The 23,397-nt window shown below is 38.0% G+C and overlaps 1 protein-coding gene across 5 annotated transcripts in view; it reads right to left on the bottom strand.

Annotated features, from left to right (window-relative positions):
* Positions 1 to 23,397, bottom strand: part of TUT7 (terminal uridylyl transferase 7) — a 335,549-nt gene that overhangs the window by 29,593 nt on the left and 282,559 nt on the right. For all 5 annotated transcript variants that reach the window (XM_058445253.1, XM_058445251.1, XM_032164444.2 and 2 more), the window contains 10 exons: positions 22,425 to 22,476; positions 21,453 to 21,522; positions 20,221 to 20,347; positions 18,814 to 18,933; positions 9,422 to 9,574; positions 6,418 to 6,598; positions 3,968 to 5,052; positions 3,421 to 3,571; positions 667 to 753; positions 41 to 141 (listed from right to left, as the gene is read on the bottom strand). In XM_058445253.1, coding sequence (XP_058301236.1) covers positions 41 to 141; positions 667 to 753; positions 3,421 to 3,571; positions 3,968 to 5,052; positions 6,418 to 6,598; positions 9,422 to 9,574; positions 18,814 to 18,933; positions 20,221 to 20,347; positions 21,453 to 21,522; positions 22,425 to 22,476 — 2,127 coding nt within the window. The remainder of the gene's footprint in view (positions 1 to 40; positions 142 to 666; positions 754 to 3,420; positions 3,572 to 3,967; positions 5,053 to 6,417; positions 6,599 to 9,421; positions 9,575 to 18,813; positions 18,934 to 20,220; positions 20,348 to 21,452; positions 21,523 to 22,424; positions 22,477 to 23,397) is intronic.

The raw sequence follows: 23,397 nt of genomic DNA on the forward strand, positions 1-23,397 counted from the left end.
CACTGCCACAGCAAATGGAAGTTTTATGTGGTCACTGTACCTCAGCAGTTTCAAGTCCATTAATTGTCATACAGACGTCAAGGTCACTCTGTTTGAACCCAAATCCATTTTTGGAGGAGCCAAACAGGCTCAATTTAGTTCCTGTTAGGGATATATGAAAAGTAATAACTAATTACCTGAGTACATTTAATTTTTGATCAAAATGGCCATCTCATGAATCAAAAACACCCAGTTGTTTAACTATCCTGTATTAATCTCATACTTATGTTCTCTGATTAACTGGTCATTTATTCTAAAGTCTTTTTCTCTCAGAGCTTCCTTTACATACAAGCTGTATATGGCAAGAAAGATTACCAGGTGCTCCTTTATTCTTAAATGCAAAGACATTTCAAGGAAAATGTTAGATCACCTCAACACATTTAATAATGTAAGCTTAACTTTGACTCTAAACATAGGATTAAATGAAATTCACTTATGGCACTTGCTAGAATAAACCCTACACTGTTTCTGTTGGTAAATGAGGATTTGGCAGACCAAGGACCATCCTGGGTATATTGCAAAACAATGGAAACCCTGATTCTCAAAATCAGTGTGCTTGTAACACATGAACTCATTTGGAAGAAAGGTTACACTACTTTTCTTAAAAATAAAAAATACATCATTTACCTGGAAAGTCCTGTCTTATGAAACTTTCTAGGTTTTGCCGAATATGTTCACGAGCCTGATCTTCTATAATTGTTGGAGAAAAATCCTCTGTTTAAAAATAAATAGACATATTGACAAAATAAGCCTGTTGACACTCTTAGAAAAAGCTGAAAAAATTTATTTTTTAGAAAATAAAACTTACAAGCTTAAATTTAAAAAATACTAAATCATTGTGTCTTCTCAGTAGACAGCATTAACAAGGTAAAGTTTGTTTTTTTAATTTATTTTTGAGATAAGGTCTGGTTCTGTCAGCCAGGCTGCAGTGCGGTAGTGTGATCTTAGCTTACTGCAACCTCTGCCTCCCAGGCTCAAGCCATCCTCCCACCTCAGCCTTCCGAGTAGCTGGGACTATAGGTATGTACCACCATGCCTGGCTAATTCTTGTAACAGTAATGTAAAATTTAAGATGTCCTTTTTTAAAGAATCTAAGAAGTGCTCTTGAAATGGAAAGTAATTTAAACAGGGGATCTCCACCTGGGTTTCCTGAAAGACACCAGGGTTATAGAAAGGGCCTTCAGGGACCACCACCCCACTAAAGTGTGAATATAAAAGTTTGTGAGCATTTGCATGTATTTTTTTCCCTAAGGAGAACCTAGATTTTTTTATAGCTCATAATATCCAAAAAAAATTTTCCAAAAAAAAAAGGACTGGTTAAGAACACGTGTCTTCTGGCACAGATGAACACCTTATGATGAAGCCATGTGAAACAAGTTTCTTCATTTTAAGCAGCTGAACATCTATCCTTTAAATGTTTTCTTTTGTAAAACTTTAAGCCTCTCTACATCAATGCTTCCCCAAACTCGTGTTCCTTAAAGGGCTGTTATGTAGGCTATCAATTAGCGTTACTCAAAAATCATTCTATGTTCAAATTTTAGAAATAATATTTCTCAGATACCTTTATTATGCTAATATGTCCTGGAAATAACCCAGGAATTCTAAGAGAGAAGGGAGTGTGTAGCGTTATTCCCTCCTTGGCCTGGGTATACTTCTGGTGATGAAATATTATTAACTGCCATCTAGAAAAACATTTCAAAGGATGCCAGTTGGGAAATGCTAGTACTCTAATTTTAAGACTTAATAAAAGATCCTCAGCAAGGCAACTTTCGGCCCCTCACAGAGACAGTACTTTGAAATTCATATTGAGATTTTACCCTCTCTTCCAACCATTTTGGGAAAATTATGAACTGAGACTCTTCAGAAAATATCTTTTTTCTGGAAGAAAATGTCCCTCCCTTACCCTCATCCTTACTTTGTATCCTGGCTTATAACAGGCCATGCAATTTTGTAGCAAACTTTTCAAAAACAATTATATAACCTGGTCCCTTCTTTCTGGAGCCTGGATCTGCTTACACAGCAGGAAGAATAACGCCACCAACCTTTACATAGCCCAGCTAGCCAGGGAAGTGTGTCCAGGCTTCAAGTAACTTGAATTTTAATTTTTGGCCGGGCGCGGTGGCTCACGCTTGTAATCCCAGCACTTTGGGAGGTCAAGGAGAGCGGATTACTGGAGGTCAGGAGTTTGAGACTTGCCTGGCCAATATGGCGAAACCCCATCTCCACTAAAAAAAAAAAAAAAAAAAAAAAAAAAATTAGCTGGGCATGATGTGCATGACTGTAATCCCAGCTACTCAGGAGGCTGAGGCAGGAGAATTGCTTGAACCCGGGAGGCGGAGGTTGCAGTGAGCTGAGATCGCACCACTACACTCCAGCCTGGGTGACAGAGCTAAACTTCGTCTCAAAAAAAAAAAAAAAAAAAAATTTCTTGGCAGAGTAATGGAAAATTTAAATGGGGAAAGATATTTAATATTTAATACTAAGCTTTAAAAAGAAAACTGCTGGCCAGGTGCCATGGTTCAAGCCTGTAATCCCAGCTCTTTGGGAGACTGAGGTGGATGAATCACTTGAGGTCAGGAGTTTGAGACCAGCCTGGCCAGCATGGTGAAACCCTGTATCTACAAAAAATATAAGAATGAGTTGGGTGTGGTGATGCACGCCTGTAATACCAGCTACTTGGGTGGTTGAGGCAGGAGAATTGCTTGTACCCAGGAGTTAGAGGCTGTGGAGAGCTGATATTGCACCACTGCATTCCAGCCTGAGGGATCGAGCAAGACCCTGTCTCTCCATCACCCTCCAAAAAAGGAAACCTGCTATGATTGCTATGTATCTTGATGCAACAACTATGCTGTTAATAAAAGGAAGTACAGAAGACACTTGATATTAAAAGAAAAATAAAAGATCCTCCATTTGCCTGAGCCCAGGAGTTCAAGACTAGCCTGGGTAACACAGGCAAACTGTGTCTCTACAAATAATGAAAAATTTAGTCAGGCATAGTGGCATGCATCTGTGCTCCCAGCTACTAAGGAGGCTGAGGTGAGAGGATTGCTTTAGTCTGGGAGGTCGAGGCTTCAGTGACTCATGATTGCTCTCTACACTCCAGCCTGGGTGACAGAGTGAGATCCTGTCTCAAAATTAAAAAAAAAAAAAAAATTTTAAATAAAAAAGATCCTCCCTGCATCTCTCCTCATTTTTCTTTGACATTTATTGCATGTCCCAAACAGAACAGACATGACATGGAACACTTGAGGATACAATGGAGAATGGAATAGACTTGGTCCCTATTAATGTTTAGAGACCTAAATAGGATAGTGATTCTAAAGACTCCAGTAAATGTCAATTTAGTATTTTGACAAATCAAAAGAAATGTGAATAACTTACTGTAACACTGGATACAGACTTGATCTAAGATATTTAAAAACTTGGGTGTTAACGGTGGCAGAGGTTCTAGTTGGATTCTTTTGAAGTCTTCAGGACAGTCCTTCTTTAGATGACCCTCTCGTTTGCATAAGCTGCACACTACCGTAGGAGACTGCAGAATATGGCAAAGCAAAACAAGACTTAACACTTTATTTGCCAAATAAAGGAGTCTGGAATCATGTTTTAAAAGTACACAGTCTCCTATTCACTTTCCAAAGGAAATGAAAATATAACATGCGTCCACTCAAATGATCTGAGAGATGGGGACATCCTATAGTATCATTAGGAGAACATGGAGGTTATTTTCACTACTAATAGCATTCCCTTCCTCTGCTAATTCCCATGAGTCTTAAGGAGAAAAGTAGACCGAGCAGTCATATCAGAATGAAAGGCCAACTTGTTCAACACTACCAAAATAGGAAAACTCCTGGTATATAAAAATTGAAATTAAATGCATTCAAATTCCTTAAAGTCTCCTAGTTCTATGACTAGTGGTGGTACTGATTACCTTGCCTTTGGTGAAGATAAGTTTACTGAATTCATAAAAAAAATCAGACTGATCCACAGGTGAATTTTCTTCACATACATTTTCTTCCTTAAGACTTATTTTATTAAGTTCTACTAGGAGAGCTCCTTCTACATGTTTTCCACATTCTTTCACGTCTTCACACTTAGCAGGCTCGCCTAACTCATCATCCTCTTCAGATAGGGCGTCCTCATCCCCTGACCCAGTGTAGGTGTTGTCTAACTCATCTTCATTAGCTATGCCATCTTCATCTTCCCTTTGGTTAATCGTGATACTAGGTTCTTCTTCCTCCTCCTCTTCTTCGTCGTCCTCCTCCTCTTCATCAGAGGGAATCATTTCTGATGTCTGGCCCTGTACTGAGTGGGTAAAGTGGTTTAGAGAGTCTTCTAGCTCCTCAGTACCTTCTGTACTTTCTCCGTCAAGATCAGCCTTGTGATCTAAAGTGGCAAGTCCCTCACACTCTTTAGCTGTGGGATTTTGGAAGCCTTCTAAATCCAAAGTGCTCTCTGACTCATTATTACGTGTGCTGCCACAGACAACACGCTCTCCACGTTTCTGATCAACAGTCAACAGATGCTTGCCCTTCCTTCCAACTTTCTCTTTCTCATTTTTCCTTCCTGTTTCTGGATGGTGTACTTTATCATCCTTGTAATCATCAGAGTTAACATCTGCTCGGATACAGTCTGAGTTTTCAGGGTGGACACTGATGTGTTCATTTCCCATTTCTTCTTTTGGTGGGCTTCCAAAGCTTTCAGCAGTCTCTTTAAGAGTAAGTGGCTGTACCTTACAGGTATTTGCAGCTGAACTGGTAGCACCAGGACCTTGGGCCAAAACTGAGTTTTTGAGCTTATCATCTTTTGTTTGTATATCTGGATCATGATTTATTACTTCTTTAGAATGTTCTGAAATACATGTAATTGCATTCAGAGGCTTTGGAAGGTTGGATTTTGTAATTTTGTGTGGAAGAGCAAAATACTTGTATGTTGTCCTTAAACAATGAAGTATATATTCAAACACAGGTTGACTATTTAGGGTTCTTGCCACATTTCTTTTAACAGAGTAGGGATCTGTAATAAAAAAAAAGAAAGAAAGAAAATCCATCTCTTCATATACTACTATATTTCATGTTTTAAAAATTAGCCTGCTGCAGATAAAAACAGACAACAAACAACGGTAAAATTTATCTTGTATTTTATAGACTAAAAAAAAAAACTGGGGGTGGAGAGTAAGAAAACAGTTTAAAGAACAAAAAGCAGTATTTTCTGAAACATTGGCTCTATGAAGGGAACCCATTCTGTTCAGAACCAGTACCCCTTCTCCCTATTGTGCTCTGTGACTGTGGAGGTAGAAAAGATGTTATCAGCGTGGCTCTCAGGCCCTCAGGAAGGAAGATCTTCCCACCAGGCTCTGCTGCTGAGTGCTCTGCCTCCCCACTCAGCCAGGCCCTGTGGTTTATCGAGCTTACCTCCACTCTTCTGCCCTGGGAAGCCCCATCACTGAATTGGCTGGACTGAATTTCAGGGGCGAGAGGGAGGCACCAGGAGGAGACACCACTTCTCTCAATCTTTTCTCCTCCCCTAGAACTCCAGCAGGTTAGGCAATTGGCCAGAAGAGCTGAGCCACAGAAACTGCAGGGGAGGGTTTAAAAATGTGAGATCCCCATGACTGCACACAGAATTTATGCAAAATGCAAAAAACCCTCTTATGCAACATAAAGCTTGAAAAAAATCAAGCAAAAATAAGAGAATTCCATTTAGGAGGTTCTTTAAATTATTTAAAGGAGGAGAATTAAGATTTCTAGAGGGGTTTCAACCTCCCGACTTTGCAAAGCTAAGAAGAGCTAGTCCATTTAATGATGTCTACAGGGCACATCAGTGTGTCTTTGATAAAGTGATTTCAGTTAAATGAGCCTTCACTAAAAACGTGTTTTTATGAATAAGTTCTAAACGTTACTGTAGATATGTCAAAAATAACTACTCATTCTCTCTACTGGAGAGGAATCCAATGGAGAATGACATTTGGACAAGAAAAAGTATTGTCCTCACCTTTGCAAAACTAAACAACTTTAACAATCCACAAAAGGACTGAATTAAAAAATCCAGAGGTGAGAATGGTAAAGAGGAAAGGGGGATTTACACATCACTGTGAAAAACATACTTTAGGCATTTAAGTGGTTAAGCAATCTACAAAGAAAGCAAGGACTCAGCCAGCCATTATTCAAGTTGTTTATACTTTAAAAACTCAGGGTGAACAGTTTGATTCCTTGAAATGACCCACTGTAACACATGCAAGATTCTAACTATTTATTTCCCTTTGAGGGCAGGCCTACCTTACTTGTAGGAGCTGAAAAGAGACTGAAATAAAAAGCATGCTGTTAGACTGGTACCTTTAAAAAAAGAGTGGGGGGGAATAAGATAAACATTTTGAGATACCTTCAATGGCAATGCGCTTTTTGGGCCAATCCTTCAATTCCCGAGATACCAATTCTTTGACACGAATACTTATCACTAAATCAGCCAAATTAAATTCTAAAGCATAGAATCGCAGCAATTCCACCCAGAGCTGCCCAACTGGTACTGAAGGCTGGTGTTTCACATCCAATATTAATGACACCTATTAATAGCAAAGAGAAACATACAGGTTATTTCAGATGTAAGTACAATCTGGAAAATTAAAGATAATTTAAGCATCAAATTAAAAAAATCTGGAAAACCTTAACAAAGATATAAGCCTGACAATCCATCTAGATAAATCAATTCTAACTTCTATTTTGTTTGTGGTAAAACAGTATTACTTCACTGCACTATTAGGATTAGAGTATGCTATAATCCAGTCATTATCACAGGAATAGACAGGATCAGTTTTATTTAACCAGACAGCGCCCCTAATTTTGAACTGTTAATAACAGGTGGAGAGGACTGTGCATGGGTTGCTAATATTCTCAGCACTGAACTCTTCCTGTTACTGCTGCTGGAGGCACCTTTATAGTCACAGACACACAAAAATGGACAGTAGCTAAAGGCATAGAGAAAAAGGAAAAACACTCCTCTCACTGTCCTGAGAAGCTACATAAGCACATTGACTCTGTCAGTGACAACTGATTTTAAAGCTAAATAACTCTTGCCATCAGAAATTGACACTGGTTTTACAGTTACAGACTTCTGACAAGTTGGAACATAACTGCGATGTAATATATTAGAAAGTACATATTACTTAGGATAGGGGAAAATATGGGCCCAAATAGAGATTCTGCCACGTCATAGCTCTTAATTGCTCTGTGACTTAGCTTCTTCATTCTCAGACTGGTAGCACAGCACAGTGGCTAAGAGAACAGGCTTTGGAATTGGGACAAGCTTAGATCTGAAATCCAAACTCTGCCATGTACTAGCTGTGTATGATCCGGGTCAAGGTCTATAATCTGTCTAAGCCTGGGTTTCCTCATCTGAAAAATGGGGATAACAGTACCCACCTCATAGGGTTGTTGGGAGGACTGAGTGAGATAGTGTCTGTAAAGTGCTTAGCACAGTGCCTGGCACACAGTGTTCAAAAAATGGTCGCTATCATTATCTGCAGAGTAGGGATGATACCACCTATAACACAGGATAGTGATGAGGATTAAATCAGAAACAAGGGAAAGCATCTGGCAGACTTGGTTGCTCTCTGTATTTTTTCCACGTAGGTATAGCCTTTTTAAGTACAAGAAATCCATATATCACTGAAACACAATGTCACAACTGTAAGATGCTCTTAAGAGGAAATCTAGTTCAACTCCTATATATTACAAGAGAAGGAACTGAAGCCCCATGAGTGCCCATGGCTTGTCAGAAGGTTGCACTGCCTGGCAGTGGCCGGATGAGAACAATGTCTCAATGTCTCCTGATCTCAGTACAGTGCACACCATATGCAACCCCATAATGTCTGGAGCTCACTTTATTTCAGAAGTGGCAGCATGATTAATCTTTCCAAATAACATAAAAATGTAAAAATAAAGCATTAAATGAATTTACAGCATAGCTTTTCCTATAATTCACACTGAAAAAAAGTAGTTTCCTCTAAGGTGCACAAATTTGTCTTCAATCATACTTTATTATATTAAGCTTCAAAATCAGTGGTATATTTTTCTCAATCACAAAGCTTCTGTCAAGCAATACAAAGTCATCTGGTGGCTTTACAAGGCAGAACTGATTAAAAATGGAAGTCGTCTAGGTCCCAAACACTACAGTTTGAGGACACAGATAAACCCCCCAGAAATTTTAAGAATTATTACATTTTACCTCTTTATCCATAGCAGCATTACAAAGGATTTTTAAGCATCTCACTGAAATGACTTGATAATACCATAACATGAAACTGGAGAGACCTTTGAAATATCTAGACTACAGGAACTTAAACTGGTTTTCTTTAAAGCAGAGAACATTTTCTTTTTCAAATAAAATAAGAATAGCAGCTAACATTTACTGAGTGCTCACCACATGCTCGGCACTGAGTTAAGCATTCTGTAAGTGACCCTATGAGAGGGTACCAATATTATCCCCATGAGTAGGGAGGAAACTGGTGCACAGAAAGGCTAAGTCACTTGCTCAAGGACACACAGCTGGGAAGTGGGAGAGCTGGGATACAAATTCACATATTCTGGCTCCACAGCCTATACTCTTCTCCACTACAGAGACTCCAAATAAGAAACAGATAAAAGTGGTTCTGGTGGCAGCAGGGGTAGGGTGGTACCACCACTCTCCTCCTCCTCCCAGTGTTCAAGGATTCTAGAAAACACAACTGGAAAATCTGATTCACCACTAACTCCTCATTTTAGGCATGAGTAAAACATGAACTGGAGGAGTGACATGACTTGTTTGTATAGAGCTGGGATTTGAATCCAAGAATTTTGTGGATGTTACTGTCAATTTACCCCAAAAGGTAATGGGAAGATCAGGGGCCTTTCACCTATTTGGGAGAAAATCTTATTCTTATTACTAGGATAATGACATTGCAGAGATTTTTGTTTGAAATTCTAATGGCTATTCTTTCCTTGTGCGTAAATTCCCCTGCCCACCCCCAACAGTATGGGACCAGTACATTAACTCATATATGCATTCACTGTTATTTTAGTAACTGAAAGCTAGTTAACCTTTCATACATTTAAACCTCATAATACCACCTAAGACTAAGCTCTTTGGGGATAGATAGGATTTACCTTTGAATTCTGAGTCTCTTTCAAAGGAACCAGCACAAAGAAACTACATAAATAACTGGATTTAGTGATCTAATTTTTTTTTTAACCTTTTCTCATTACTTGTCTATTCGAGGTACTAAATAGACTGGCAAATGAAAGAGCCATGAAATAGTTAAGATAGTTAAGGAAAGAAGACAAGACTGACTAATTCACAAACTTCACAATTGGCAAGTGAAATTGACAACTAGAAACAAAAGAGAACAGACCTGTCCCCTTTTAATTGGCGTTTCTCTTGGTGCCTCTTCTTTTGTTGTGCCTGTGTCCCCTGCAGCACTGTCAGTATGTTCCCAGATCACAACATCTTTTTCAATGTCTTGAAGGTTGAAATTCCCTAGTTTGCTTAATGAGAATCCTTCAATCTAGGAAAAATTAGACACATGCTAAAATAAGATAGAAATAATTTTATACCAAACACAGTCTACTAATCTTGGAAGGAATAAAAAAATACTCATAGTTCATCGAAAATACAAAAGATATAATTTATGGAATATCTCAGAGACATCTATACATTTAAAAATATTTTTAAAAGCAAAAAACAAGGTTTTGATTTGCAAAAGAAATGGTGACTTTGTGAAATAATTCCTCAGTAAATATTCTAAGAGTAGGCAAAATGGCCTAGTGGCTGACGTTATGGGTTCTGAAGTAAAACTGCCTGGTCCCAAATCTCAGCGCCTTCATATACTAGCTGTACAACCTTGAGTAAGGTACTTACTCTCTGTAGGCCTCAGGTTCCTTTAAAAAGGGGTAACACTAGGACTTCCTTCATGGGATGGTTATGATATAAAAAAATGATTATAAGGTACTCAGATAGAGGTAGCATCTGCTTGTAGCATACAGCACATACTAACTGCTTAATAAATACAAGACAACTATATTGCTAGAAAATGAAAATTACAAGAACTAGATCCAGCTAACTAGAAAATAATTTTAAATACTATTAATTCTGGTTATGCTGGACATTTTCAAAGTAAATTTTATGTGCTATTAATGAATATTAATGCAAAAGAAAATGGTCTAGTTGAAAAGGCTTGTGAAATGTCAAACAGAGCTGAACAGGTTTCTTCATTGTATGATAGGATTTATCACAGCCTTTAAAACAGGTTAATGAACAGGCCAGGCGTGGTGGCTCACGCCTGTAATCCCAGCACTTCGGGAGGCCGAGGTGGGCGGATCAGCTGAGGTGGGGAATTTGAGACCAGCCTGACCAACATGCAGAAATCCCGTCTCCACTAAAAATACAAAATTAGCCGGGTGTGGTGGCGCATGCCTGTAATTCCAGCTACTCAGGAGGCTGAGGCAGGAGAATCACTTGAACCTGGGAGGCAGAGGTTGCAGTGAGCCGAGATGGTGCCATTGCACTCCAGCCTGGGCAACAAGAACAAAACTCCATCTCAAAAAAAAAAACAAAAAACAAACAAACAAAAACAGGTTAATGAACAAAATAATATGGGATGGAGTATGGATGTGACATCACATTTCCCAAGTGTATTTTTATACCAAATGGGCTATGGGCTACTTCATTGGTTTAGAAGAGAGTGATCCTTCTAAAACAGAAGACACACTCTCCTGTTCATAGTGGTTTCCGTCTCACTCTAGATGAAATGCAGTCCTTTCCAGGGCCTGAGTAACCTGGCTCTTTTCTACTTCTCTGATCCTTCTATCTTCTTGGCTCAGAGATGACACCTGGTATTCCCTCTGCTTAAAATGCTCTTCCCCCTTACAAAGTGAGGGAGAATATGACTCATTCTCCCTCACTTTATTCAGCTCTGCTCAAATGTTTTCTCTAAGGAGCTCCACATTTATCATTCTCTGTCCTCCTTACCCTGGTTTATTTTTCCTCAGAGAAAGTACCACCACTGCATATATATTTATTAGTCTCTTGCCCCCATTGGATGTATAAATTCGAGGGCAAGAATTGTGTTTTGTTCACCACTTCTTTTTTTCTTTTCTGAGGCAGAGTCTCACTCTGTCGCCCAGGCTGAAGTGCAGTGGCATGATCTCGTCTCACTGAAACCTCTACCTCCTGGGTTGAAGCGATTCTCCTGCCTCAGCCTTCCAAGTAGCTGAGATTACCGGCGCCTGCCACCATGCCCAGCTAATTTTTATATATTTTTTTAGTAGAGATGGAGTTTCACCACGTTGGCCAGGCTGGTCTTGAACTCCTGACCTCAGGTGATCCACCCACCTTGGCCTCCCAAAGTGCTGGGATTACAGGCGTGAGCCACCATGCCCTGCCCTGTTCACCTCTTCTAACAGTAACACCCAGAATCGTTGGTGCCTGGCCACGGTAACTGCTCAGTAAAGATTTGTTGACAGACTGAACTAGTCTTCTACAGAAAACACTTTGGAAAATATTAGGCGTAGTGACTATTTCTTGGTTGGATGTATGTATTCAATATTTTTCTCAACTAGGTAGCTTGGCTTTTTGTTTATTTAGTGATGTTTTCTGAAGAGCTGCAGTTTTAGAATTCAATAAAGTTTGATTTCTTAACGTTTTTCTTTATTGATTTTAGTATGTTAAGAAATCCTTTCTGCAAAGGTTTTTCCCTAGGTTTTCTTCTAGGAATTTCAGAGTTTTTAACTTTTACATTTAGGTCTTTGACCCATTTTGGTTTCCAGCTTTTTGAGGTGGACCTTTAGGTCACCGATTTTAGACCTTTCTTTTTGAATTTAAGCATTTAAATATAAAACTTGCCCTATGCACACTATTTTAGCTGCATCTGACAAATTTTATATATCTTGTATTTTTTTTCTTTCTTTTTTTTTGAGATGGGGTCTTGCTCTGTTGTCTAGACTGGAGTGCAGTGGTGTGATCATAGCTCACTGCAGCCTCAGCCTCAACCTCCTGGGCTCAAGCAATCCTCTCACCTCAGCCTCCTGAGTAGCTGGGACTAGGGTGTGTGCCACTATGCCAAGCTATCTTATATTTTTATTATTATTTAGTTCAAAATATGTTTTAATGTCCCACTTGAATTCCTCTTTAATCCATGGAATCCTATCAAATGTACTATGACTTATTTTAAGAACCAGCATAGGCCCTCCTCTGGGAGGCCAAGACAGAAGGATCACTTGAGCCCAGGAGTTTGAGACCAGCCTGGGCAACATAGTGGAACCTTGTCTCTTAAATTAAAAAAACAAAAAGAACCAGCATGTAGTATATCTTGATGAATGTACCATATGGACTTGAAAAAAACATGTATTCTCCAGTTATTGGGTATAGTGTTTTATAAATATTAATTAGGTCAAGGCGGTTGGTATTATGTATCAGTTTATACTATATATACTGATTTTTTGTTTAGCTAACACAGGTGTCAATTGATGAAGGCTGTTAAAATCTCCTTGTCTGATGGTAGAATAGATTCCATCAATTTTTACTTCATGTATTTGGGTGCCCTCTTAATAGGTGCAAACATTTACAATTGTTTTGTCTTCCCAATGAATTGACCCTACCCTAATAAAATGTCCCTTTTGTCTTTGGCATATTTTTTCGCTTGAAATCAATCTCATCTGATGTTAACATAGCCTCTCTCGTTTGGTTACAATTTACATCTTTCGCCATCCATTTACTTTTAACCTCTATGTCTTTACATTTAATTTATTTCTTCTAGAATACAGTCTTGCTTTTAAAATTCATTCTGAAGGGGATCTAGTTAAACTAAGAATTTTTGCACAGCCCTATCAACAGAGTAAACAGACAACCTACAGAATGGGAGACAATTTTTGCAAACTATACATCAAAGGTCTAATATCCAGCATCTATAAAGAACTTAACAAATTTACAAGGAAAAAATAAACAACCCCATTAAAAAGTTTGGGCAAAGGTCATGATCAGATGCTTTTCTGAAGAAGACATACATGCAACCAACGAGCATATGAAAAAAGCTCAACGTCACCAATCATTAGAGAAATACAAATCAAAACCACAATGAGATACCATCTTACACCAGTCAGAATACTATTAAAAAGTCAAAAATATCAGATGCTGGCAAGGTTGCATCGAAAAGGGAACACTTTCCTCAAAGAGCTAAAAGCAGAACTACCATTCAACCCAGCAATCCCATTACTGAGTATATACCCAGAGAAATACAAATAATTCTACCATAAACAGGCACGCGAATGTTGACTGCAGCACTATTCACAATAGCAAAGACGTGGAATCAACCTAAACGTCTATCAGTGACACACTGGATAAAGAAAATATGGTACATATACACCGTGGTATACTATGCAGCCATAAAAAACCCAAGATCATGTCTTTCGCAGGAACACGGATGAAGCTGGAGGCCATTATCCTTAGCAAACTAACGTAGTAACAGAAAACCAAATACCAAATACCAGAAGTTCTCACTTATATGTGGGAGCTAAATAATGAGATCTCATGGACACAAAGAAGGGAACGATGGACACTGGGGCCTACTTGAAGGTTAAGGGTAGAAGGGGGGGAGAGGAGCAAGAAAAAATAACTATTGGGTACTACGCTTAGTACTTGGGTGATAAAATAATCTGTCCAACAAACCCATGACACAAGTTTACCTATATAACAAGCCTGCACATGTACCTTTGAACCTGAAAGTTAAAAATAAACAAATAAATTCTGGTAATCTATGCTTTTTAGTGGGGATATTTAGTCTATCAATATTTAAGGTGACTACTGATATCATTGGTTTCAGGTCTAACATTTGAGTGTTTTCTGTTTGTCCACTCAGACAAAATTTCCATTTGGTTCTTCTGATATTTCCTACTTCTCTGGCTGACATGTCCTATCTCTTCATTTATTCCACATGTATTATTTCCTCTGTTATGAAGCATAGCTATAACTGCTTTAATGTCTTTGACAGTTGCATCTGGGTCATCTTGGAGTTTACCTTTGTTCATTTTCTTTTCCTTTGAGAGTAGGTCTCACTTTCTTGACTCTTTTTGAGTAATTTTGGATTGTATTTTAGACATTGTAAATATTATATTATTAAAATTTTGAATCATTTATTTTACTCCAAAAAAGTGATGTTTTTGTTTTAGCAGCAGGTAATTAACTTGTTTAGGCAAACTGGAAATTATCACACCTCCAGTAGATTGTGGCTCAGATCCTGCATCAGTTTTTTAAGCCTTGGCTCCTAACTATATTCAGTCTGCCCCACACAGGCCTGGTTTAGGAGTCTGGCATTAATTTTGAAAAATTCTCAGTCATTAGTCTTTCAACTATTTCTTCTGTTCTTTTTTCTCTTTCTTTTCCTCTTGGTATTACCATTATATACATGTTTCAACCTTGACTAACTGACCCAGTTCTTGGGTATTTTGTTCCTTTTTCCTCTTTACTTTTCAGTTTGACAATTTTCTGTTGCTATCACTTCAAACTCACTGATTTTTCCTGGCTATGTCTAGTCTACTAATGAGCCTAAAGGCATTGTTCATTTCTGTTACAATTTTTTGGATTTCTAGCGTTTCCTTTTAAACCTTTTTAGAGTTTCTACTTCTCAGCTTATATTACCCATTTATTCTTGCATGTTGTCCATTTTTTCCATTACAGCTTTTAGCATATTAATCATTATTATTTTAAATTCCTGGTCTGACAATTTCAACATCTGTCATATCCAAGTTAAGTTCTGACACATGCTCTGTCTCTTCAAGCTGTACTTTTTGCCTTTCAGCATGCTTTGTAATTTTTTGTTGAAAGCTAGACATGATATACTGGGTAAACAGGCTTTTAGGGTGAGGTTTTATGTTTATCTGGCTAGGAGTTACGATGTTTATTGTTTTCTGCAGCTGTCGTGGCTGAAACTTCCTCTGGTGTCCTTGTTTTTGTCTCCCTTGTTGCCTTTGTGTTTCCCTAAAGACTTCTTTAAAAAGGTCTGAGACTTGTAGTTCAGACCTTGTGATCCCTGGAGAGGGGAAACACTGTATGTCCTAAGATTAGGTCTCAGTCTTTTAGTGAGCCTATGCCCCTAGACGGTGACCTTCATAACTATTTCCCAGTTCTCCTACTACCACTCTTACTTAGATGAGAAAGGAAGGCTAGAGGAGTGGAGTTAGGTACCTCCCTTCCCCTGGCTAGTAAAACCCAAGGTGGTTAGGCTTCAGTGAGAGTACCTCCAGAGGGCAGGCTTTCAATAATAAAAGAATGCTCTGAGCATTATTTCTAAATGGCAACTTTTCCTCTCACCCTGCCAGAAGCACTGGGAGATTTTTCTCAGGTCTTTACCCTCAGAACTTAGTGGGATTCCTGGAGGTATAACTCACACAAAAGTCTGAGGAAGCCCTCCTAAGAATGGGAGAAATTTTTAACCTTCAAGCTGTCCAAACTGAGCCTTCAGAAATTTGTCAACTACACTTTAAAATTTTCTACCCTAGTATTGGCTTCAGTGGCAGGATTCCGCTCCTGGCCTTCTGCTCTGGTAAGCTGTGCTTCACTGTTATTACCCTGCTCTCTAATTCTGGGGGCAGTGGTTTGCCCATGACATCAATTGTCTGATGGATCCAAAAAGAATTGTTGATTTTCCGTTGGTTCAGTTTTTTTTCTTGTGAGGATGAGAGTGACAACTTCTGGGTTCCTTTCACACCAAACTAAACTGGTTCAGGAGTTGGGCAGAGACATCCTGAGTTTTTATACCCAGGGTTCTTTTTAAGGGTTTTATTTTTAAGAGTTTTAAGGGTTCCACTTATCTGTTATCTTTCCTTTCAGTTCCTCCTCCTGTACCCCTTATCTTCTGGTGGCCCTGGTACCTCTGGCTAGGAAGAGGACTGATTTTTGTCTTAAATCAGAGTTGCTTTTAGGGGTAGAGCTACAGAAAAACAGGAGACTCACTCTGTGTTGGTCATTTGCTCCAAGTTTTGACTCCCCTCTAAAGCCTGTTTGCATTTGTTCAGTCTGCAGGATATTCATGCTGTTGTTTCTGTATTTTGCCCAGAGTTTATACTTGTTATTTGCAGAAGGATCACTTGATTAGGAGTTCACTTTCACACCGTAAGTGGAACCTGACTTTCTACTGAAGGAGAAAAGGACTATAACATTTGTTCTCCTTCCTTGTTTCAAGAATTTTACATTCATTATCTCATTTAAGGTTCAGAATGACACTGAGGCTCAGAGATTAAATAACTTGCTCAAGGTCACAAGGATGTGAGTGGCAAAACCGAGATGAGTCCCAGTGCTGGTAAACTTGAAAATTACCCTTTTTTCTACTATATTATCTGGCATCTCTAAAGTATGAATATCTGCTAAGGACTAGGTTTGCATAATATAAAATTATTCTTCGTTCACAATTCACTATGATTAACTTCAATCATATCAAGATTCCCATAAAATGGGAATTTTGATTGGGAATAAAGGTTGGAGAGGTTGGAGTCTCCAACATGGAAGAGATCTGGGTAGGCTGGGACAGAATGACTAAAAGATTTGTGAAAAGACAGATCAGAGAACACAGGCACAATACACTAAACTTCCTGACAGGGAATTTGGTCTTGTCCATCTTTGTATTTCAGGGACTACTACGATGACTAGTATACACAGTGCTTTAAATATTTTGAAAGAATTAACATTTAGATACTTTCATGTACAGAATTACGAGGACCTCATTGGATTTTCTGCAGAAATAATGTATGTAAAATATCTAGCATAAAGATACTTAGTAAATATTAGTTCCTTTCACTTCACTTCCTAACTAGTTTAAAATGCTGAAAACTGCAGGATCATTTTGGTTCAGGCGGTAGTGTGCCTTAATGGATCCAATGATTTCAATCCAGTGTTTGATCACCACATACCTGCTTTTGTCATTAAATTTTGAATAAACATGATCCAATCAAAATAAAATTCAGTATCACTTTAGAGAGTTTCCGGTATCACTAACAAGGAAATAATATGCTGGCCATAGGAAAGGGTATCCATACTACCCTAAAGTATCCTTAGGAGAATCTCATCACCAGAAGAGATTTTTCTTTTTCCTGCATTCTCATGTTAATGACAGATGACTACTTAGAGAAGATCAAGACACACGAAAAAGCGGATCTCATTCAGTAAGATGGTAGTGAGCAAGGCAACTTATCCAACTTGTGTCAGGGTTTTTTAGGTGCAGGAGTCCAACTGATTTGATCCTATCCTAAATTTCTGTCTCTCTTAGATCAAGTTGAAAGGAAAACTTCAAAGACTTTCACAGATTCCTACTTGGGTGTGCTGGAAAGAGTTATTTATCAACTAAGTGTTGACTTTGTTCTCTTGCTCTTTTTTCTACCAGGACAGTAGTCTGGTAGAGATACCCTCTCATGGCTCTGAATTCTCTCAATACCACAGGCACGAAGAGAACTATCTTTAGGTTACTAAGATACACAGCATGCAATAATCCCTTATGCCAGGATAGTTTTCTAAGTGAGTTGTTCTACTTCAGTCTTTATTCCCATGGCCTGGTAGATAGAAGTCCCTGCTTAATCTCAGCTTATTAAGTATAAGGAAAAAATTATCTTTAAATATATTTTTTGATGTGTACTCATTGTTAAGAACTCCTTAAATGCTGGACGTGGTGGCTCACACTTGTAATCCCAGCACTTTGGGAGGCCAAGGCGGGCGGATCACGAGGTCAGGAGATCGAGACCATGGTGAAACCCATCTCTACTAAAAATACAAAAAATTAGCCGGGCGTGGTGGCGGGCGCCTGTAGTCCCAGCTACTCGGAGAGGCTGAGGCAGGAGAATGGTGTGAACCCGGGAGGCGGAGCTTGCAGTGAGCCGAGATTGCGCCACTGCACTCCAGCCTGGGCAACAGAGCGAGACTCCGCCTCAAAAAAAAAAAAAAAGAACTCCTTAAATGATGAGAGAAACTTGTGTGCATTAACAAAAGTAGTTACAATAGCCAATGTGTCAAAGTAAGCTTTTCACTAAGGGGTCTTTCTATAAAATGGGAGTTTTTCTACACATAAAAGTATATCAAGGTAATACCAAGGGATTAAAAATAAGGTTTCTAAGAGGATGAGCTAATATCATGTTGACTCTTTCAGATGGTCCCTTCTTAAATCTTATTTGAACAAATCAACTCAACATTAATTTATCCAGAAAGAGTGATCACATGAATTCTAATTCATCTTTAAAATAATGTCAAAATATTATTCTCAAGAGATGACGATTACGTTCTGCATCTTGTGGTACAGGTAGCAATTTCAATGTTTATATGTTTTTTTGTTTTACAGGTTATGGGGAGAAATAGATTAGAAACAGAAAGTAAGTTACAGTGAACCAAATGCTTCCTACAGTCTGTCTGTCTGGAGGTGATATGTAAATTCAAGTATCAATTTAGAAAACTGTACCCAAAGAAAGAATGTACCAAATGGTAAATTTACAGAGTCAGTCTCTTGTTCGTCTTAGGACAACATATATTTCAAAAATTAAGAGATTTTGCAGTCTAGAAAGGTTATAATATCCCTAAGCAGGTTATAGGGCAACATACTGAAATCAAACACATTAGTATTTCAGCAGTGAAAGGTATGAATATTCACACTACTAGAATAAATAAATCCACGTCAGTTCTGGTTAGGTGTCTAGATTTTGAAATTATGCAAAATTTAATTGTGGACCTGTAATAAAATCTGTTCAGATATATAAGCAAAAAAATGTTTTATACCCATGATCCTAGATATACAGGCAAAAGGGGTTCTTTCCTCTGCTGAAGAAAGAAAATGGCCATCAGGGCAAACACGTAAGGTGGCAGACCTCCTTCTTCAGGGCGATCTATACTGCAAAGCTACAAACAAAAGAAAAGAAAGTTAAGCATTCTTTTTGTATGAATTTGTCATTTACACGATTTGGCCTAAAATCTGTAACCTCATTCTTGTTTATTACATGATTAACGGTAATTCTTCAGATGAAAATAGCAGTTATAAAATATACAACTTCCTTATACTTTTGCAGCAACCACATATTGTGGTTTTAAGTGATAGTTTCATTTTCGAATATTTAACCCTGTTAACCATACTCCTTGTGGATGGCCCTAAAATATTATTTCCTATTTTATTTTTTGATATCCATGGTCAATTCATTCATTTGTTTAAAATACATGTTAATGAATTTAAAATGATTGTTCAGTTACAAATTAGGCCAGTTCAGTGGTACTCTTACCCTAACCCATAGTGTCTTGCATATGCATGCTTTGGTCACAAAGATTGGTGTGGGGAGAGAACGTGGACAAACTCATCATCACTAATGGAAATAACAACTAAAAAGGCATGTTCTACTTAGTGATGAAGCAGGCGGTGGTTTTCAAATGATAGCATATTATAATTATAATTTAGCCAGTGAAGAGTGGGAAATCCGTTGTTCATTCAGGATCCAAGAAACGGGAAGTATCTATTGTTATTGATACACCTGAATCAGTAAAGCTTTGGATTTTCTCTAAAAGCACATACACAGAATCTCTTTTTTTTTTTTTTTTTTTTTTTTGACACAGAGTCTCGCTCTGTCACCCAGGGTGGAGTGCAGTGGCACGATCTTGGCTCACTGCAACCTCTACCTCCCAGGTTCAAGCGACAGAATCTCAATTTTATAATCATGACTCAACCTTACATTTTGGGGGAATGTTAAATCTCCTAGTGTTTGAGTATTTTAACTGAAATGTATTTAAAACACTATGGAAATGTAAACAAGATCACAGAGTATATTCTATTTTTTGCAGTCTCTGTGTATGTTATTGGATATGATATGAGAAGCTTTATCTCAACTTTCCTGTGCCTAACAACCACTGTGGTAAACTAGTTAAAATGTAAATTCCTGGGCCTTATCCTCTGAGATTTGACTCACAAATCTGATTTTTAATAAGCCCTATAAATCATTTTGATCTTTTGAGCAATACTGTTAAAGTGAAATAGAAACACTGAATCTTCCGTCTGTACATTTCTGTTGCAAAATTCAGATGCCTTTCTCTTTTGATGTCTATAAATTTGCATTTAAACCTGAAGATTAAATTAAGTAAAAATCAAAGCATACTGCTTATACATATGTAGAATGTATTCATGCATAAAGACCTCAAGCCTACCTTTGCCCAGTACCTAAATGCAATCACCAAAGGAACCAGCTTTGGTTCTAGTTTTCCAAGGGCGGTTAAATGCTTTGTTGTCAGACAAGCATTTTCATTTCCTGCGCTCACTTTACACAGAAGACCACTGGTGAGAGGTGGGGGATGAGGATGGGAAAGAAAAAAAGAAAAAAGTGTTACACAGGTCTCAAAGTGTCTTTTATGCCAACAACTAATATACATGGATAATAAATACTTCAAAAATAAAAAGCTTAAAAGTGAAAAAAACTCACTACATCTTTATGAGTAATTTAATAAATTTTCTTTACAAAAAAGATATCGTGGCTATTTTCTGAGTAAACTTTATTTTTCAGATCAATAATCTTGTTTTCAAACATTAAAATTATTTTTTGGGGGGAAACACAAATAAGGAAAATATTATCAAATGTTTCGGGCCGGGCGTGGTGGCTCACGCCTGTAATCCCAACACTTTGGGAGGCTGAGGTGGGCAGATCACGAGGTCAGGAGATCGAGACCATCCTGGGTGAAACCCTGACTCTACTAAAAATATAAAAAATTAGCCAGGCGTGGTGGTGGGTGCCTGTAGTCCCAGCTACTCAGAAGGCTGAGGCAGGAGAATGGCGTGAACCCAGAAGGCGGAGGTTGCAATGAGCCGAGATCATGCCACTGCTGCACTCCAGCCTGGGCAACAGAGCGAGACTCCGTCTCAAAAAAAAAAAAATGTTTCAAATGGGAGCATGATTCATCTCTGTAACAATAAAAGAGTGTTTCCCAAGAGTTGGAGGAATGTACCTAATGAAGAATCATTACAGCCTATAAACCACCCATTTACAGTAGTGACAGTAATGCTTTCACACAGAGGAAGAGAGAGAGATAAACCAGAGAGGTCACACTGTTACTCAGCACTGCCATAAATGCTGCCAAAAAGGGTGGCAAAATACAGGTGATTACAGCAAGTAACCATTTAATAAGGCTGTTTTTTTAACGAGTTGAAATGGACCGAAATACTTCCTTGCTATATTTTTTCTTTTAAGTCATTTTATTATTTTTAAAATGGGATTTTCCCCTTTTACATCAAATGCCAAAAGTATAGGGAGAATGTTAGTAGGAACCATGTGTGAAAACCAAATAAAAAGCTTATAATTCTAGAAATTGGACATTAAGATGTAGTAAAGTACTTGTGCTTTTGGCAAGTTGAGAGTTAGTAAATAAACAGTTTAAAGAAATGAGACCTTTGCTTTTCTCTGCACACCACCACTGGCACCCTAGCATGGAAGTCTGCATCAACATCAATAAAGGAGTCTGAGGAAAGAAGAAAAATATTAAGTGGGTTAATTAAAGCTTTGTTTAAAAGCAGAACCAGATAAAGTACAAGTACCAGTTGTCCCTTAGCTGTTGAGTCTTTTGAAAGACCACTACTAAATAATGCTCTGAAATGACTTGAAAAGGAAAAAATATTACATTCAAAAACCAAGTTATCACATTAGTATAAAATCCTTAGTTTGTAAAGTGAATGTTTCATTAGAAGTGACTACATCATTGGATCAGAAAATTCAAATGTTATACGGATAACAATTAGAAATATAGGTAATACATTTAAAAACAAAGTTGCTGCAAAGCTACTAAAATATTCAGTGTCAAAATATGTATTGACTGAAGACAAAATTTAACCAAAACAAGGAGGATGGGGATGACTAATTCAAGAGATGACATAGTTTCATAAGGACTATGTAAAACACAAAAAGCCATAAAGCCCCAAGCTGGACACTGTATTAGACAACTGATAAACCTAAATGGGCACCACTCTGTGGATTCATTAATCAGGGTTGGGTTACACCTATTCACTATTGGTAAAATACTGATTTTAACCATTGATAAAAGCAGATTATCCTTTAGTTTTACCCTCAAGAGTACATTTTACATATTTTGCATTTCTTAGTCACATCTAGGACTCATTTAATCTTTATAAATAGTGATGTCATCAAGCTAAAAGCTTTACTTATGAAATGGTTATTCTGCATAGTAGAACTACTAACAGGACTCTAGTTAATAATTCATGGGCATTTGCTTTGCTTTTTGCTTTGGATATTACCCATATAAATAATTTTAAAAGCATGCCTTGCTATTTTTCAAAGTTTGAGAAATAAGATATATCCAAATTATAGACAACATAAAAAATGTTTAAATGTGGAATTTGGCCTTACCACTGTTCTTTAAACATTCTTGAACAAGTAAGAGGACATCTGGCTGAGACATCTAGGAAATAAATCAATGAATACATGAAATTATTCCTAAGTGATTTTGCTTCACTGATATAAGAGTCATCCGAAGTTCCCCAAATTCCTTTCTAAATGAGAAATGCACATTGCTACCAAAGTAATTACTCACTATGCTGTTTGCATATGTCAGTCAAAGACAGACAGATCAACACCAAATGAAGATGAATGTGGGCAAGAGATCTACTACACAACTAACTTCTGATTTAACTAATTATTGAGGTTAACCTGCTTCTCAGCAAGTCTCAAAGTGGTAGCTGGAAGTTTGTCAAACTGCTAACAATACTACCTCTCACTCTAATACCATTGCAACAGATAGCTTACTGGTCCCGGAGTCAGTCTTGCACTTCTTTTTAAAATCCTTGTTTTGCATTGGAGCCGGAGCCATTTAAAATCATAAACTGTATCCTTACAACTCTCAATGACTTCTTACTGCCCTTAGGTCAAAACCAAATTCTTTATTTACCATGGTCTACACAATTCGGCAAGTCAAGCCCAGCCTATCTAGCCATCCTAATCGCCTGCTCTTCTTTTTCTCGGTCCCTTCACCATACTTACACAACCTTTCTTTTAGCTCCTTGAATATGCCAAGCTCTTTATTGATTTAGGGTATTTGCAAATGCTGCTCCCCCTGCCTGAAACTCTTTTCCCTCCCATTTCCCCCTCTCCTGCAGGCTCCTTTTCATCTTTTAGAACTCAGCTTAAATGTTCCCTCTTCAAAGAGGCCTTCATGACTGCTGTATCTCTGCCCAGCCCTTGTCATTTTCTATCCCTGAACCTTTACCTGCACAGCTCTCACTATAATTACAAGGTAATTACTAATCTCCTTTACTAGATGAGTTCCATAAAGAGGAACCATCTCTGTTTTGTCCTTTATAACCTAGTATGTCTGCCATACAAA

This window comes from Hylobates moloch, unplaced genomic scaffold (assembly GCF_009828535.3).
Source record: "Hylobates moloch isolate HMO894 unplaced genomic scaffold, HMol_V3 SCAFFOLD_10, whole genome shotgun sequence".
Classification (NCBI taxonomy): domain Eukaryota; kingdom Metazoa; phylum Chordata; class Mammalia; order Primates; family Hylobatidae; genus Hylobates; species Hylobates moloch.